Genomic DNA, 16,523 nt, shown 5'->3' on the forward strand with positions numbered 1-16,523 from the left:
TAAGGGAGCCGAGCGACAAACCCTTTTCCAATCCGGATTGAAGGAAGGAAAGAAAAGTGGGCAAGGCAAATGGCCAGGGAGTAAAACCCTGATCAGAGCACCAGGATAAGAATATCCTCAACGTCCTGTGGTAGATCTTGGCGGACGTTGGTTTCCTGGCCTGTCTCATAGTGGCAATGACCTCTTGAGATAACCCTGAAGACACTAGGATCTAGGACTCAATGGCCACACAGTCAGGTTGAGGGCCGCAGAATTCAGATGGAAAAACTGCCCTTGAGACAGCAAGTCTGGTCGGTCTGGTAGTGCCCACGGTTGGCCCACCGTGAGATGCCACAGATCCGGGTACCACGACCTCCTCGGCCAGTCTGGAGCGACGAGGATGGCGCGGCGGCAGTCGGACCTGATCTCGCGTAACACTCTGGGCAACAGTGCCAGAGGAGGAAACACATAAGGGAGCTGAAACTGCGACCAATCCTGAACTAATGCGTCTGCCGCCAGAGCTCTGTGATCTTGAGACCGTGCCATGAATGCCGGGACCTTGTGGTTGTGCCGGGACGCCATTAGGTCGACGTCCGGCATCCCCCAGCGGCAACAGATCTCTTGAAACACGTCCGGGTGAAGGGACCATTCCCCCCGTGTTGTCTCTCCTCTCCAGCTTCTGAAGTGCTGACAGGAATGGCTGCCGGCGTTCTGTGAGGAGGAGGGGGCCGTGGGCGTGCACTAGAAAGTGCGGGAATCTGGTGCCCCACGGTGCTCAGTGAGGGGGGAGGAGGATACAAAGTATGCTCCAGCCCTCAGCGCTGACGTCCAGTGCAGCGTCCCTCCCTTCCCCTGACTGGCAGGCCCGGGGGCGGGAATATGCGGTACTAGGCCGCAGAAGCCGGGGACTAAAGTTATAAGCGCGGCCGGCAAACAAGCGCGGTCAGCGCGGTAGTCCCGGCGCACTAACACACCCAGCAGTGCTGCAGCGTGTATGACACAAGCGCTCTATGCGCTGTCCCCAAGGGGACACAGAGTACCTCACAGTAGCAGGGCCTTGTCCCTGACGATACCCAGCTCCTGTCCAGCAGATTCCCCAGGGGCTGCGGAGGGAGCACGGTCCCAGTGCCTGGAGACAGATTAGGATCCCACTTCACCCAGAGCCCTTAAGGGATGGGGAAGGAAAACGGCATGTGGCTCCTGCCTATGTACCCGCAATGGGTACCTCAACCTTAACAGCACCGCCGACCAGAGTGGGGTGAGAAGGGAGCATGCCGGGGGCCCTGTTATGGGCCCTCTTTTCTTCCATCCGATATAGTCAGCAGCTGCTGCTGACTAAATTGTGGAGCTATGCGTGCATGTGTGCCTCCTTCGCACAAAGCATAAAAACTGAGGAGCCCGTGATGCACGGGGGGGTGTATAGGCAGAAGGGGAGGGGCTTTACACTTTTAAGTGTAATACTTTGTGTGGCCTCCGGAGGCAGAAGCTATACACCCAATTGTCTGGGTCTCCCAATGGAGCGACAAAGAAACAAGTAATTTGGACCAAAAAACAAACCAGAAATTGTGCAATGAAAGAATGTAAAAGATAGTTACAGTGGGCATACGCCTACACTCAATAGTGCTAATGACATTACAAAGGCCGAGACGAAAGGGAAATGCAGGGATTAACTATTAAACAACACTGGAAAAGCCAGAGAGGGAGCCACGCAGAGGGCACCGTGCCCAGCTCTCCTGAACACTCAGCACTTCACAGTAACAGTCCATTGTAATGAGGAGCCTGCAGCCATCAGTCCCGCTGCCTATTGTCAGGTCAACTTTACTGAGCACAACACATTCTACACAACGGTGGAGATTATAGATACTTGTGCACTGCCCAGCAATGTTCAGTGTCCCCAGTATAGCAGGCACTTTTATAGATACCGGTGCCCTATCTGGCAATGTTCAGTGCCTCCAGTACTTTTATAGATACCGGTGCCCTATCTGGCAATGTTCAGTGCCTCCAGTACTTTTATAGATACCGGTGCCCTATCTGGCAATGTTTAGTGCCCCCAGTACTTTTATAGATACTGGTGCCTTATCTGGCAATGTTCAGTGCCTCCAGTACTTTTATAGATAGTGGTGCACTACCTTGCAATGATCAGTGCCCCCAGTATAGCAGGCACTTTTATTCTAAGTATGTATATACAGTGCCTACAAGTAGTATTCAACCCCCTGCAGATTTAGCAGGTTTGATAAGATGCAAATAAGTTAGAGCCTGCAAACTTCAAACAAGAGCAGGATTTATTAACAGATGCATAAATCTTACAAACCAACAAGTTTTGTTGCTCAGTTAAATTTTAATAAATTTTCAACATAAAAGTGTGGGTCAATTATTATTCAACACCTAGGTTTAATATTTTGTGGAATAACCCTTGTTTGCAATTACAGCTAATAATCATCTTTTATAAGACCTGATCAGGCCGGCACAGGTCTCTGGAGTTATCTTGGCCCACTCCTCCATGCAGATCTTCTCCAAGTTATCTAGGTTCTTTGGGTGTCTCATGTGGACTTTAATCTTGAGCTCCTTCCACAAGTTTTCAATTGGGTTAAGGTCAGGAGACTGACTAGGCCACTGCAACACCTTGATTTTTTCCCTTTTGAACCAGGCCTTGGTTTTCTTGGCTGTGTGCTTTGGGTCGTTGTCTTGTTGGAAGATGAAATGACGACCCATCTTAAGATCCTTGATGGAGGAGCGGAGGTTCTTGGCCAAAATCTCCAGGTAGGCCGTGCTATCCATCTTTCCATGGATGCGGACCAGATGGCCAGGCCCCTTGGCTCAGAAACAGCCCCACAGCATGATGCTGCCACCACCATGCTTGACTGTAGGGATGGTATTCTTGGGGTCGTATGCAGTGCCATCCAGTCTCCAAACGTCACGTGTGTGGTTGGCACCAAAGATCTCGATCTTGGTCTCATCAGACCAGAGAACCTTGAACCAGTCTGTCTCAGAGTCCTCCAAGTGATTATGAGCAAACTGTAGACGAACCTTGACATGACGCTTTGAAAGTAAAAGGTACCTTATGGGCTCGTCTGGAACGGAGACCATTGTGGTGGAGTACGTTACTTATGGTATTGACCGAAACCAATGTCCCCACTGCCATGAGATCTTCCCGGAGCTCCTTCCTTGTTGTCCTTGGGTTAGCCTTGACTCTTCGGACAAGCCTGGCCTCGGCACGGGTGGAAACTTTCAAAGGCTGTCCAGGCCGTGGAAGGCTAACAGTAGTTCCATAAGCCTTCCACTTCCGGATGATGCTCCCAACAGTGGAGACAGGTAGGCCCAACTCCTTGGAAAGGGTTTTGTACCCCTTGCCAGCCTTGTGACCCTCCACGATTCTGTCTCTGATGGCCTTGGAATGCTCCTTTGTCTTTCCCATGTTGACCATGTATGAGTGCTGTTCACAAGTTTGGGGAGGGTCTTAATTAGTCAGAAAAGGCTGGAAAAAGAGATAATTAATCCAAACATGTGAAGCTCATTGTTCTTTGTGCCTGAAATACTTCTTAATACTTTAGGGGAACCAAACAGAATTCTGGTGGTTTGAGGGGTTGAATAATAAATGACACTCTGAATAAACTTTTCACAATTTAAAAAAAAAAAAAATAAAAAAAGAAACAACATTCTTTTTTGCTGCAGTGTATTTCACACTTCCAGGCTGATCTACAGTCCAAATGTCACAATGCCAAGTTAATTCTGAATGTGTAAACCTGCTAAATCTGCAGGGGGTTGAATACTACCTGTAGGCATTGTATGTACAAAACACACAAAAAAAAAAAGTTATTCACCTCAATTTACCAGACCCCTTCTCTGACAGTTCAACTGCTCGCTTACATTCTTCTAGCAGGTCTCTTACACAACCGTGCTTGTCTGGGTATAGTGTTATTTCCTGTACCAATGGGAGAGAAAAGAGAAAAAAAAAAAAAAAATCAGAAAAATAAGAACACAAAATGGTGATAGAATAGCAGTTGTAGAATACTTTGTCATGCCTACTGACTGTATTACCAGTTAGGAGCATTATGGCAGTCTACCCACTAAATGGTTTTATTTAATTGCAACAAAAATAAATCTATAGCACAGGGGTTCCCTATGGAGACAGAATAAAGTATTGTGAACTGTTATAAGTAGTGATGCGTGTGTACTAAAATGCTTGAATTCATGTTCCTCCATTTGAGCTTGTCAGACGCTCGTGAATAATGAGCATTATGGAAAGCCAATGTTTGACCTGTTCAATCCTCTACTCATGTGCAGCCCGCCATAAACAGCGCATTTCGGGCGGGAGGGGGGGCGTTTTTATGCATTGTGGTCATTATTTCACGGAGAAATATTAGAGCTCTGCGAGTACCTGAGCACCCTGAGTAACGAGCAGTGGCGAGCAAGTTTGCCCATCACTAGTTATAACCACTTCTACTTCATGTGTGCTAGTCATTAGTAGCTATATCCTAGAACTTTTCAAAGGGCTAAGATATGCCAGTTTTCTGACAAGTGTGGTTTTACCCATTGCGTCCCCCACCGAGCTGCAATGTAGTGTAGACCTTCTCCTTTGTTTTTCCAGCATAGTGGCGATCCTGGCCCTCAAACTGTGCAGGATCTGCTACTGGCCCCATACTCTTAAAACATACCCACGCTACAGCTCTCCAAACAGCAAGTGGTACTGGGCAGGGAGCGAAATGCAGCATTATAGGGCTAAGCCCTTATAGTTAGACTCCCACAGACCATAGAGTGTGTTACTAACATCATAAGATGGGAAGACATTAAGCAAAAACATGTACCTCTTCTCTAAACTGGCTATTCAGCCATATACATTTGAAGCTCCTTCTGTTTTCAAAGTCTGTAATCTTCATTTTCAGCTGGAAGAGAAATATTATACAAGTCACATGAGTGGCCAATGCTCCAGAGAAGAATAGTTAATCTGTTATATGAGGACATACCTGCTGATAATAGAGTTTCTTGGGTTGCCTAGGCTTGAAGAATTGCAGAAGGTCCCGTAAAGTTCCTTCGTAGTTATGCCTAAGAGGGTTTCCAGGACCATCCCTGTAACTGAAAATATTAGGTTTTAAGTAAGAGCTTCATTTATAATTACTAAAATCTCAGTATATCATGTGTTTCAATCGCTTGCATTAAGGAGAAGTAGGAGATAGACGTTCTGCTGTGAAGGAGGAGTAGTTCTGCGTATGGCAATGCTTCAAGTAGCTTATTTACGCGTTTCAGGTTCATTCCAAACCCTTTCACAAAACGGTACTACATAGGACCATCAATACAACAAAAGAGGGATTAAATACATAAGAGGGGTGTAAAGACTGAAACTAACATTGAAAGAATAGAAAATATTGAAATACAATGAAGTCTCAGCCTTTTAGTTATTAAGACAAACCATGAAATTCCCAGGTACCATTTACTAAAATATGGCGGCACAAATACAGGTTACACCAATTTACTGTTCCCAGCCATGGGTCCTGCATAACAAAGGTTATGCAAAGCATGTGGACTGCTATGTAACCCAGAGCACGCTGCCTGGTATCTGTGCCACCTCGGCATCCATGGCACTTACCCTTGAGATTTAAAAAACTGTAGAAGCATCGGGTCAGTGTTCAGCCTTTGTGCAACAGTTTTTGCAACCTGGAAAAAGAAAAACAAATTTAGAAAGACTATCATTTTAGAAACAATGTAATAGTTACATTGCAAAATCCTGGTGCCAGATTGCCTGTAAGCTGAGAACAGCGTGCTGAAAGAGTTAAAAAAAGAAGAAAAAAAAAACGGATTTGTGTGTACTCACCGTAAAATTGTTTTCTCTTAGCCATCATTGGGAAACACAGGACCATGGGTGTTATGCTGCCTATCCATAGGAGGACACTAAGTAGGTACAAAGATGTTAGCTCCCTCCCTGCAGTATACACCCCCTGGCCCAGCCAGGCTACTTCACTTTTAGTACGCAAGCAGAAGGAGAACAAGTAACAAAACGTGAGTGAATACTCATAACAAAAAACTACTGAGAGAAAAAAGCTAAGGCCCAACAGGGCAAAAGGCAAAAGGGAGGGTGCTGTGTCTCCCAATGATGGCTAAGAGAAAACGATTTTACTGTGAGTACACAAAAATCCGTTTTTCTCTGACGCCTCATTGGGGGACACAGGACCATGGGATGTCCTAAAGCGGTCCATGGGTGGATAAACAAATGCAACCCAAGGACTAGGAACCAGTCCCAGATAGCCAGGAGCGCCTACTGAGATAGGTACTCCACTATCGTTTGTAGAATTTTCCTACCTAGGTTCGCCTCAGCCGAAGCCTGGGTATGGACTCAGTAATGCTTTGAAACAGTATGTAGGCAAGACCAGGTCGCAGCCTTACACCTCTGTTCCACTGAAGCCTGATGCCTAATGGCCCCAGAGGCGCCAACTGCTCGCGTGGAATGAGTCCACAGCCCACTAGGAATGGGCTTGAGTTGCAAGCGGTAGACCTCCTGGATCGCAGAGTGAATCCAGCGAGCCAGCGTTGCCTATGAAGCTGCCTCTCCTTTCTTAGGCCTTTCAAGAATGACGAACAAGGAGTCTATGTTCCTAAAGGGGCTGTCCTAGGTACGTAATATCTGAGAGCCCTCACAAGGTCTAGCGAATATAGAACCCTTTCCACCCCATGGACTGGGTGTGGACAAAAGGAAGGCAGAACAATGTCCTCGTTCATATGAAATGGGGAAGTAACCTTGGGAAAAAATCCGGAAGGGGGCGTAAAACCACCTTGTCCTGATGAAAGATCAGAAAGGGTTCGCGGCAAGAGTGCTGCCAGTTCCGAAACTTGTCTGATGGACGCAATTGCCACTAAGAGAAGATTCCTTAAGAGGTTCAAAAGGGGACCTCTTGGTACCGTCCAAAACGAGATTGAGGTCCCATGAGTCCAGCGACCGTTTATACAGGGAAACTAGATGGGAAACACCCTTGAGGACAGTTTTGACTTGCGGATTGCAAGCTAGGCGGTATTGATAGAATATCGACACAGATGAAACCTGCCCCTTAAGGGAGCTGAGGGCCAACCCCTTTTGCAACCTGACTGCAAAAAAAAAAAAATCAAGAATTCTGGGGATCGCCAGAGGCATAGGTTGGACATTAGATTCCCTGCACTGGGAAAGGAAAGTTTTTTACATATGGTGGTAAAAACGGGATGAAGGCTGGCTTTTGGGCACTGTACATGGTGGAGATGACCGCAGGAGAGAATCTCGCTCTTGTTAAAGTCCAGATCTCAATGGCCAGGCTGTCAGCTTCAGGGCTCTGGAGTTCTTATGGGAAATGGGCCCTTGGTTCAGCAGGTCTGGGGATGCTTACGAGGCGCCATGAGCAATTGTACTAATTCAGCATACCAGGCGCACCTGGGCTAGTCCGGTGCTATTAGTATCACCAGGACTCCTCCTGCCTTGATCTTCCCGATTACTCGCGGCAGCAGGGGCAGAGGCAAAAAACATGCAAGGAAGACTGAAACGACTTCAGGAGACTAGAGCATCCGCGCCAATGGACTGTGGATCACGTGACCTGGCTAAGAACGCGGGTACCTTTGCGTTCAACCTTGAGGCCATTAGATCCACGTCTGGTGTACTCCAGTGAGTGCAGATGTGTGGGAACACTTCTGGGTGGAGAAACCACTCTCCGGCAGCCAGGCCCTGGCGACTTAGAAGGTCCGCCGCCCAGTTCTCTACTCCCGGTATGTGTAACGCTGAAAACACAGACCCCCGTCCAGGTGAGGATCCCAAGGACCTCGAGATAAGCTGTCTTGCTGCTGGTACCTCCCTGCAGATTGACCTACGCCACAGCTGTTGCATTGTCCAATTGGACCCGAATCAAATGACCTGCTAGCAGAAGGGGGGGAATGACCTGAGCGCGAAAAGATCGCGCTGATTTTCAGGATAATTTCTGGGAAGGGAAGACTCCTGGGGTGTCCAACGTCCCAAAGCAGTGTGGAGCCAGTACGCTGCTCCCCAGACTAAGAGGCTGACGTCCGTGGTCAGGAGTAGCCAGTCCACTTGGGGGAGAAAAACTCCTCCTCGATATGGAAGAGGACTGAAGCCACCAGCAAAGCGCATACCTGACTGAAGGGGTCAGGTGAAAAGTTCGTCCAAGGAAAAAGGGGCTCTTGTCCCAGGCAGCTAGAAGCGCAAGCTGCAGTGGGCGGTGGTGTGGCTAAGCAAGCAGCACTGCCTCTATAGCCGCCGCTATCCTACCTAGCACTCTCATACTGAATCGTATGGAGCGAGAGGAGTACGTAGAGGGCAGTGTACCGCTTGTTGTAGAGCAGTCACCTTGACTTGAGGGGAAAATATCAAGCCCCGAAGAGTGTCCAGGGACATGGCCAGGGAGGTGACGGATTTTGACGGGACCGGGGATGATTTGACTGGAGTCAGAAGCCGCCCTAAGCAGGATAGGGTGCCCACAGAGATCTGCACGCTGGTTGAGCCCTTGATGAGGAGGTCATCCAAGCAAGGCAGAACCGCCACTCTCCTGGCGTGAAGGGCACTCATGGCGGCCGCCATGACCTTAGTTAAGACCCTTGGTGCTGTGGCAGAGCTGAGGGTAGGGCCACAAATGGAAAAAAAAAAAAAAAAAAAAAAAAGTCCTGAACTGCGAAGCGGAGGAACTTTTGGTGAGCTGGAGCGATGGGTATGTGCAGGTACACGTCCCTGATAGCTAGGGAGGCAAGGAATTCTCCTTCGACCATAAAAGTAATAATGGACCCTAGGAAGTCCATTCTGAATCTCCTTACGTGCACATGTTTGCTCAGGTGCTAGAGGTCCAGGATGGGACGAACTGACCCGTCCTTTTTTGAGGACCACGAGCGGTTGGAATAGAAGGCCTTGAACCTCTCGCTGTCCGGAACAGGTACCATCACCCCCGCCGTTTGGAGAGAGTGGATTGCTGAGGAGAAGGCCTCGTGGTGTTTTGGAGCCTTTGGAGGGGGGGTTTGAGAGAAAAGACTGACCAGGGGATCGGGTCCAGAATTCAATGTGGTAACCGGAAGACACAAGGTATCACACCCATTTGTGGTCTGAGGCGGCGGCCCAGATGGAGGAGGACGAGACTCCTCGGTCTTTGTCTAGACTGCCAGGACGAGGTGGACTTGAGGAGGGCTGAGAAGGTCGGGCCCTGCGTGTCTAGTAAAAAACATCCTGGGCTAGAGTTGGGGGAGGGAGGTACTCTTTTCCTCCCGTGGCGTCAGACAAAAAAAAGAGCCTGTCCAGATGATCGGCAAACCATCGGTCTGGAAAGGAGTACTGTGAGGCTTCTTAGAGACAGAGTCCGCTCTCCATTATCGGAACCAGAGGGCCTTACGGATGGCTATGGTATTTGAAGTGGCAATAACTGCGCAGGTAGCAGCGCCGAGGCAGGCCTGCATGAGGTACTCTGCCGCCGCAGCAATGTGAACTGTTACATCTGTGAGGGTCTGAGGGAAACTGGTAGTCCTGGTGCCTGTGCGACCCACACGGAAGGGGAGAGGGACCCGCGGCCTCGAGGCAGAGCGATCGAGCTGCTCCACTTGTCTGTCTGTCGGGTCCTTGAAGGAGGATCCATCAAGTAAAAGACAGGAGTAGTCCTTCAGGCAGGCGGAAGCCAGATGAGGGTCCACAGAGGCCAGATCAGCCTAGCCCTTAGAGACAGCTAAGCCAAAGGGGTACCGGGACTCCATGAGTTTACGGATACCGAAGCGGCGTTAAAATCCTTTTTTTTTTTTTTTTGAGGTTTCTTCACCCTTTTAAAGGAGACCGCAGGGTCAGTAATAGTGGATGGGAGATCTTCCACATGCAGAGTTTTGGTTGATTGCTGCAATAAGTCCATCGCAGCTAGATCGCTCAGGGAGGTTGAAACCAAGGAATCATCCCGGTACAAACATCATTCCCCTTCCTCTGGCTCCTCAGAGACCGCGGAACATGTGTGAGAACCCCATCTATGTACCCCAGAGGGAGAACCATGGGGGTCATGCCATTTTTCTGATCTGCAACCGGTGAAGCAGAGGGCTGATTCATATCAGAAGGACCCTCTATAGAGGTGTCATCAGGCTGCGTTCTGTCCAGGGGCCCCGAGGGGTGTGAGGACGATGCATAGCCAGCACCAGGTTCTGGGAACTGTGCCCATTCCGGGGGACTGGGAGCCATAGGCTCTGGGCTGGCAGCAGTTGCTGTGGTGGTGGCGGGGGGGTAAGCTACAGGGGCACCGGACTCAGAAGGAAGAGGTGCTATCATCCCCTAGTAGCTCAGCGTCTTATAGTTGTTGCTGTAGTTGTGCAGGGCATAAAACATGTGACTGCAGCCCCTGGCTGATGAGCCACAAACTGATTGTAATGAGGGAGCAATGCTCTGCATAGCTAATATGCAAGTGAGGCTATAACTCACTCAGAACACTGATGGCCCTTCCCCCCCCTCCTCCTGTGTCACAGTTCCTGTGGGAAGGAGGAAGCCAGCTATGAGAGACGCCCACAGGCTCTGACCACAAGAGGGAGCAATGCTCTGCAGATCCTGTGTGAGGGGGGCGTGGCTTATCGAGTGTCGGAGGGGACGGGGCTTAGCTTTGACAAGAAGGCATGAGAAAATATAATTAAAAAACAAAAAATGGTGGGAAGGGACTCCCCTTCCCTCCTCCAGCCCTGCACAACAATGGTGGACAGAAAAAGCTCTAAGTGTACCGCAGCTGCACTGAGTCCTGGGAGCTCTTGCCTCCCCCCCGCCACAGGTGGAATGCTATGCAGGAGTCTGCAATAACAGCCCATGTGCATCCAGTCAGTGTGACCTTTGCTCCAATTTCCTGTCAGGGAGGCAGTGTGCAGATTCTGACGCCTGCTGTGCCCGGTCACAGACCGTGTATCAACTCAGACCCTGCCAGAGGGAGTGAGGAAGTTTTCATCTGATCTGTGCTCTGGAAAAAATCGGAATGATCTCACCTCAGCTCCTGTAGAGATGGCAGTCTGGTCACGCTGGTGCGGAGCAAGTATCAACTCAGACCCTGCCAGAGGGAGTGAGGAAGTTTTCATCTGCTCTGGGCTCTGGAAAATCAGTGCCATGAGACCTGTCGTCCAGTGAGTAACAGCCCAGGATCCAGCGCCGCAGGAGGGGTTACGGGGAGGCGATACTCCGCGTTCCCGACTGTTGATGGTTTTGGGAAATCTGTCCCCGAAGGAACCGTCGCCCTCTAAAAACAAAAAATTCTTGCTGCAGTAGTCTGCAGAGATGTGCCTCCTATAGACACTAAGCTAAAACTGAAGTAGCCTGGCTGGGCCAGGGGGTGTATACTGCAGGGGAGGCGCTAACATCTTTGCATCTACTTAGTGTCCTCCTATGGATAAGCAGCATAACACCCATGGTCCTGTGTCCCCCAATGAGGCGTCAGAGAAAAAAAAAATTGTGTTTCTCTTATCTGTGAGCTATTGTTTACTCATACTAAAAGGTTTATTGCTCTGTGATTAAAATTGGTGTGGCTATGCCACATGCACAGCAGTTCAGCACATCAACTTGCTGTGATTGCCACTTCATAGTCTATGCACCATCTATTGAGAGCCTGGTGTGGATGGGACAGCTAGCTCTGCTACACTCAATTCTGAGATAAAGTCAGACTGACTGCACACAGTGATCCAAGATAAATGTGGTTACTTTAGGAATCTCTTTGCCTACAACATGCTGCGCTCAGATGAAGTAGCAAAAACCTGGTGCCAGATTCCCTTTAAGCTTCTATTTAAATGTTTCGAGAAACAGTAAGTTATGTACCAGTCAAGCTTTTCTTTATGGGAAATTACAAAGATTTTCTGAAAAATCAGACAAAATTGTGTCATCTTAGACCACAGAATATTTCCCGAATTAAAGGGCTCTATAGTAGGATTATAAAACCTTAAAAGGTGTTTTTCAGGCTTGATGAAAATTTCTGCAATGACTAAGTGACTGCAGTTTGACAAATCCTGACCGTACACTGCACACAAGGTCAAGATTCCACTCAATTGCCAGATCTAGTGGGAGGTCATCTGACCACCAGTATGTGACCTGCTTACTGGTGAGACTCTAGCTGGCAAGTTGACCATCTGCTTCGTTCAATGTTGTTTCTAATCCAATGTTGAAAGAAGCAAATCAGAATCTAGAAGAAAAGTGACCACCAGTAAAGCAGGTCACATACTAACAGTCCCATGACTGCCACTAGATCTGGAAACTCAAAGGAATCCTGAAAATGTGTGTAAACAACACGGTCAGGATTTGCCAATTTGTAGTTCTAGCTTGATGGCAGAAATTTAGCTCAAACCCAGAAAACCCATATTAAAAAAAAAAAAAAAAAAAAAGGGTTTCTCACACAATCACAGTATACCATTTATCCACAGGAGCAAGGCCCTGTGTGCTATGTGAATAGAGCAAAGGTCACTCCATTCCTGGCTACTGGGACTAATGGAAAAAGCCAACTATAGCCGTCATACAAAGATGGCCAGTCTGCCAGAAGAGAAGTCATTAATAAAGCAGATCTCCATTCCAGCCATGACAGTCTACTCCCCCTCCAACCCCCCCATACGCACCATGTGGGCATTATACATGTGTTGTCCATGATACAATTGCTAAGCAATGCTAATGGATTAGGAAATCAGACATCCTATGTACACTGCTGTATAGACAAATACCAATTTAAAATATTTACAAAAATAAGATCTCAGAAGTCATCCTGTGCCGGTGAACATAAGGGGGCATGTGTTACACGTTAGCTGGGTGACAGATGCCCCTATTATGCAGTACCACAGTTATTTTTATTTTCTAAAGGGAAGACTTTACGATAAAGAAAATCTGCCTAAGATAAAAATCAAATACTTACATGAGAGTAATTCATTCTGTTAGACAATGTAACAACGAATCCCGGATCATTAGGGATTGTCTTGTCACAGAAGATTACATCAACACGGTGATAAAGGTCTCTGAAGTATTCCTTAGCAGTGGCCAATTCACTGTTCTCATTCTCCGGGTCATCTCTAGACAAGGGCGTAATAAATCACAATCAGAAAACACAATTATAATGAGGATGTACGTAACAGTTACAGATCAGGAATGAGAAAAGCAAAACGCTTCCAAATGTCTTTGGCTGCCCTAACAAATGGGGTAACCTGTGCAGGATAAGTGGGTAGGTAAAATGCATTATTTTATTAGGTTCCTTTAACATTCTTTCCTTTTGATTTTTTTTTGGACAAATAAATCAGTTTAACGTAAATACCAAAATTGACCAATCATTTTATTTTTATTATTGTTGGTATGAATTTGGACCCATTCCACCTGACAGAACTGGTGTAAACTGAGCCATGTTTGTAGGTCACCTTGCTCGCTCCGGCCTTTTCAGCTTTGCCCATATATTCTCAATAGGATTGAGATTAGGGGTTTGTGATGGCCACTCCAAAACATTGGCTTTGTTAGCCACTTAGTTAGCCAGTTGGGCAGTATGCTTCAGGTCATTGTTTGTGGAACGTTTGACTCAAGTCAGACAGTTTAAGGGCAATGGTGCCAAATACTAATGAAATGCATGTAAACTTTTGACTTTGCAAAAAGTAATAAAAATGCCTTAAAACATTCTCTAATTCTAGGATTTGGCAAATACAATTTTGGTTCCTAATTGACCTAAAAATGGGAAAGATTTATTTTGATTTAATGTCAGATAGTGAGAAAAACATGCAGGTGTGTCTTTATAGATAGTGTATGTAAACTTGTGTGTGTGTGCATGCGTGCGTGTGTGTGCATGCGTGCGTGCGCATATCAAAGTGGAAGGCGACAGAAGAGCAGAAAAGTTTGCTATGTACTCACTTCTGGAATACGATGATGTCGCCATCCATAAGCTCATCAAGTGCTTTATCAAGAGACACATCATAATCTTGAATGCGTTCTGTTAAGTTCGGTTTGACTTCCTGCAATCAAATAAGAATGTATCACAAAATTAAAAAAAGAAAAAAGCATAGCAAAAATCTCAAAGAAACTAGCAGCTTCACAAGCAACCTCTTACAGTGGAGAAATACAAAAGCTCTGAGAGTTGAAATGTAAAAGCTCATCATAATTGTAGCTTTCTTATTACTATTTGAGTGGATGGTAAAAAAAAAAAAAAAAAAAGTCAGAAATTTGTAAAAACAAAAACAGGAGATAAAAATGTGGTTTGTGCCGCCATGGTCTCCGAACGTCTTTTTCAAACAATAGCGCTGTGTCAGGGGTTGTTTTTGAGAGGCGAGATGACATTTTGGGAGTGCACATGACATTTTGTTAGGTTTTCAATTGAGTTTTTTTTTTTATTTTTTAGGGAGCTGCGGCGACTGAGAAATGGCAATTCTGGGAGGTTTGATCTTTCTCGTTACAGCGATTACTGCTCAGATTCGTTAACTTTATAAATTTGATAGATCAGACTTAATATATGCTTGTTTGGTTTTTTTTAAGGGGATGTTAGACAATTCAATTTTTTTTACATTTAAACAACCTTTTTTATTCTGCAATCATTTTATGCACTTCAATAATGATTTACTGCAGTATACAGTGACATAACGCTCTCCTATAAAACAAATTCATAGAAAGACTGGTGGCAGCCATGGGGATTTTCCGGAGGCACCCAGTTCCCATCACAACCCATGGGTTCCATGTGGCCAATTGGTGGAAGGACAATGAGAGCCTGTGCACAGAGTCCTCTGCATCTGCACCATTTATATCCTGCAGAGACTGATAGCAGCATCTAAATGGTTGAGGTGCAAGATTGGAGTAAGGGGTACTTTGCACGCTGCGACATCGCAGGCCGATGCTGCGATGCCAAGTGCGATAGTACCCGCCCCCGTCGCAGCAGCGATATCCTTGTGATAGCTGCCGTAGCGAACATTATCGCTACGGCAGCTTCACATGGACTCACCTGTCCTGCGACCGTCGCTCTGGCCGGCGACCCGCCTCCTTGTTAAGGGGCGGGTCGTGCTGAGTCATAGCGACGTCACACGCCAGGCGGCCAATCGGAGCGGAGATGAGTGGGATGTAAACATCCCGCCCATCTCCTTCCTTCCGCATATCCTACGGAAGCCGCAGTGACGCCGGTAGGAGATGTTCCTCGCTCCTGCGGCTTCACACACAGCGATGTGTGCTGCCGCAGGAGCGAGGAACAACATCGGACTGTCGCGTCAGCGTAATCATGGATTACGCCGACGCTGCACCGATGATACGATTACGACGCTTTTGCGCTCGTTAATCGTATCATCGAGCCTTTACACACTACGATGTCGCATGCGATGCCGGAAGTGCGTCATTTTCAATTTGACCCCACCGACATCGCACCTGCGATGTCGTAGTGTGCAAAGCCCGCCTAAGAGTTCCGGGCAGATTTGGGCTGTTACGTCCTAAATCGGGAAGGAATTAAAGGGGTTATCCAGAATAAACTTTAGTTAGGAAAGTTACGTAGCTATATAAAATCAGAGCCGTTTCTTAGTCGCACTTGTTCCAGCATTGCTAATGTGTTGGTCTTCACTGATAAGCTGCAGAAGTGATGTGACATTGACAGTGTCAGTGACCACTGCAGCCAATCACTAGGCTCAGAAACATTTAGGCCTGAATATAAAAGTGGCCAAATGTGTTCAATAAGTCTGCTGCTTACATAGCACCAACATATTCTGCAGCAGTCTTCATCTATTCTCCACCCAAAAGGGTTCAATATATTACTCGCCATCTCAACCAAAGTGGGAGCAATTAACCTGTCAGTAAATCTTCGCCTGGGGGGGGGGGGGGAAACGTCCACGCAATCACAGAGACCACATGAAAACTGTACATATGTGATGCCCATGGTGGGCATCATATTCTGGACGTCAAGTGTTTTACCTCATAGAGGATAAGGTTAGTTCCTTGCGGAAATCCAGCTCTCTCACACATAACTGGCAGTAGGTCGCCTGTTTGGAGGCAGAAGAGAAAAATTAGATCTAGGACTACAAAACATCCATAAAATCATTACACCCCCCATGCAGCCTACTTACGTATTTTACAGGAAATTGGGGTATAGATATGTCCACAGTAATTTAAGCTTCGGCTTTTTGGATCGTACATTTTTAGAAAGAGCATGACGTCATCTGTGGAAGAGAAAGCGTCAGTAAGAACAGCGCAGGACTCCGTACTGGGATTTCTAGTGAAATGGTAAAAAAGTAAATTTATACAATTATTCTAATGGGCTGGAATCGAGCGATTAAAACCCAACGGCACCAAGACAGTGCGGATCTCCGGCCACTCAGAATTACATCTCTATCAATAAATCAAAAGGGTTAAATGTAGAAAGAGAAATATTTAGAGAGGATAGCCTACACTTACGATCTTTGTCAAACTTGGGAAGCGTCGCCCCACTAGCTGCCATTTCTGGATCTACCGTTTCCAAAAATATTGTCCAAGGATTTTCATTGTCACTCAACTCAATCATCTACATGACAAATATAATACAAAAATACAGCGGAAAGGAGAGTTATTAGCAGACAATCACAGCGTCAGATAACAGCAGATAATGAACGTCCATTAAAGGGAATGAGTCAGTGGG

The 16,523-nt window shown here is 47.0% G+C and overlaps 1 protein-coding gene across 2 annotated transcripts in view; it reads right to left on the reverse strand.

The window, feature by feature from the left end:
* Positions 1 to 16,523, reverse strand: part of USP7 (ubiquitin specific peptidase 7) — a 245,198-nt gene that overhangs the window by 15,057 nt on the left and 213,618 nt on the right. Inside the window, exons 18-26 of one of the 2 annotated variants that reach the window (XM_075317906.1) lie at positions 16,304 to 16,409; positions 15,976 to 16,068; positions 15,824 to 15,891; positions 13,796 to 13,896; positions 12,822 to 12,975; positions 5,564 to 5,631; positions 4,944 to 5,052; positions 4,785 to 4,862; positions 3,801 to 3,901 (exon numbers count right to left, since the gene is read on the reverse strand). In XM_075317906.1, coding sequence (XP_075174021.1) covers positions 3,801 to 3,901; positions 4,785 to 4,862; positions 4,944 to 5,052; positions 5,564 to 5,631; positions 12,822 to 12,975; positions 13,796 to 13,896; positions 15,824 to 15,891; positions 15,976 to 16,068; positions 16,304 to 16,409 — 878 coding nt within the window. Of the gene's footprint in view, positions 1 to 3,800; positions 3,902 to 4,784; positions 4,863 to 4,943; positions 5,053 to 5,563; positions 5,632 to 12,821; positions 12,976 to 13,795; positions 13,897 to 15,823; positions 15,892 to 15,975; positions 16,069 to 16,297; positions 16,410 to 16,523 lie in introns of both variants that reach the window. The other variant, XM_075317905.1, reaches the window with a different exon arrangement.

Source organism: Anomaloglossus baeobatrachus, chromosome 7 (genome assembly GCF_048569485.1).
Source record: "Anomaloglossus baeobatrachus isolate aAnoBae1 chromosome 7, aAnoBae1.hap1, whole genome shotgun sequence".
Classification (NCBI taxonomy): Eukaryota; Metazoa; Chordata; class Amphibia; order Anura; family Aromobatidae; genus Anomaloglossus; species Anomaloglossus baeobatrachus.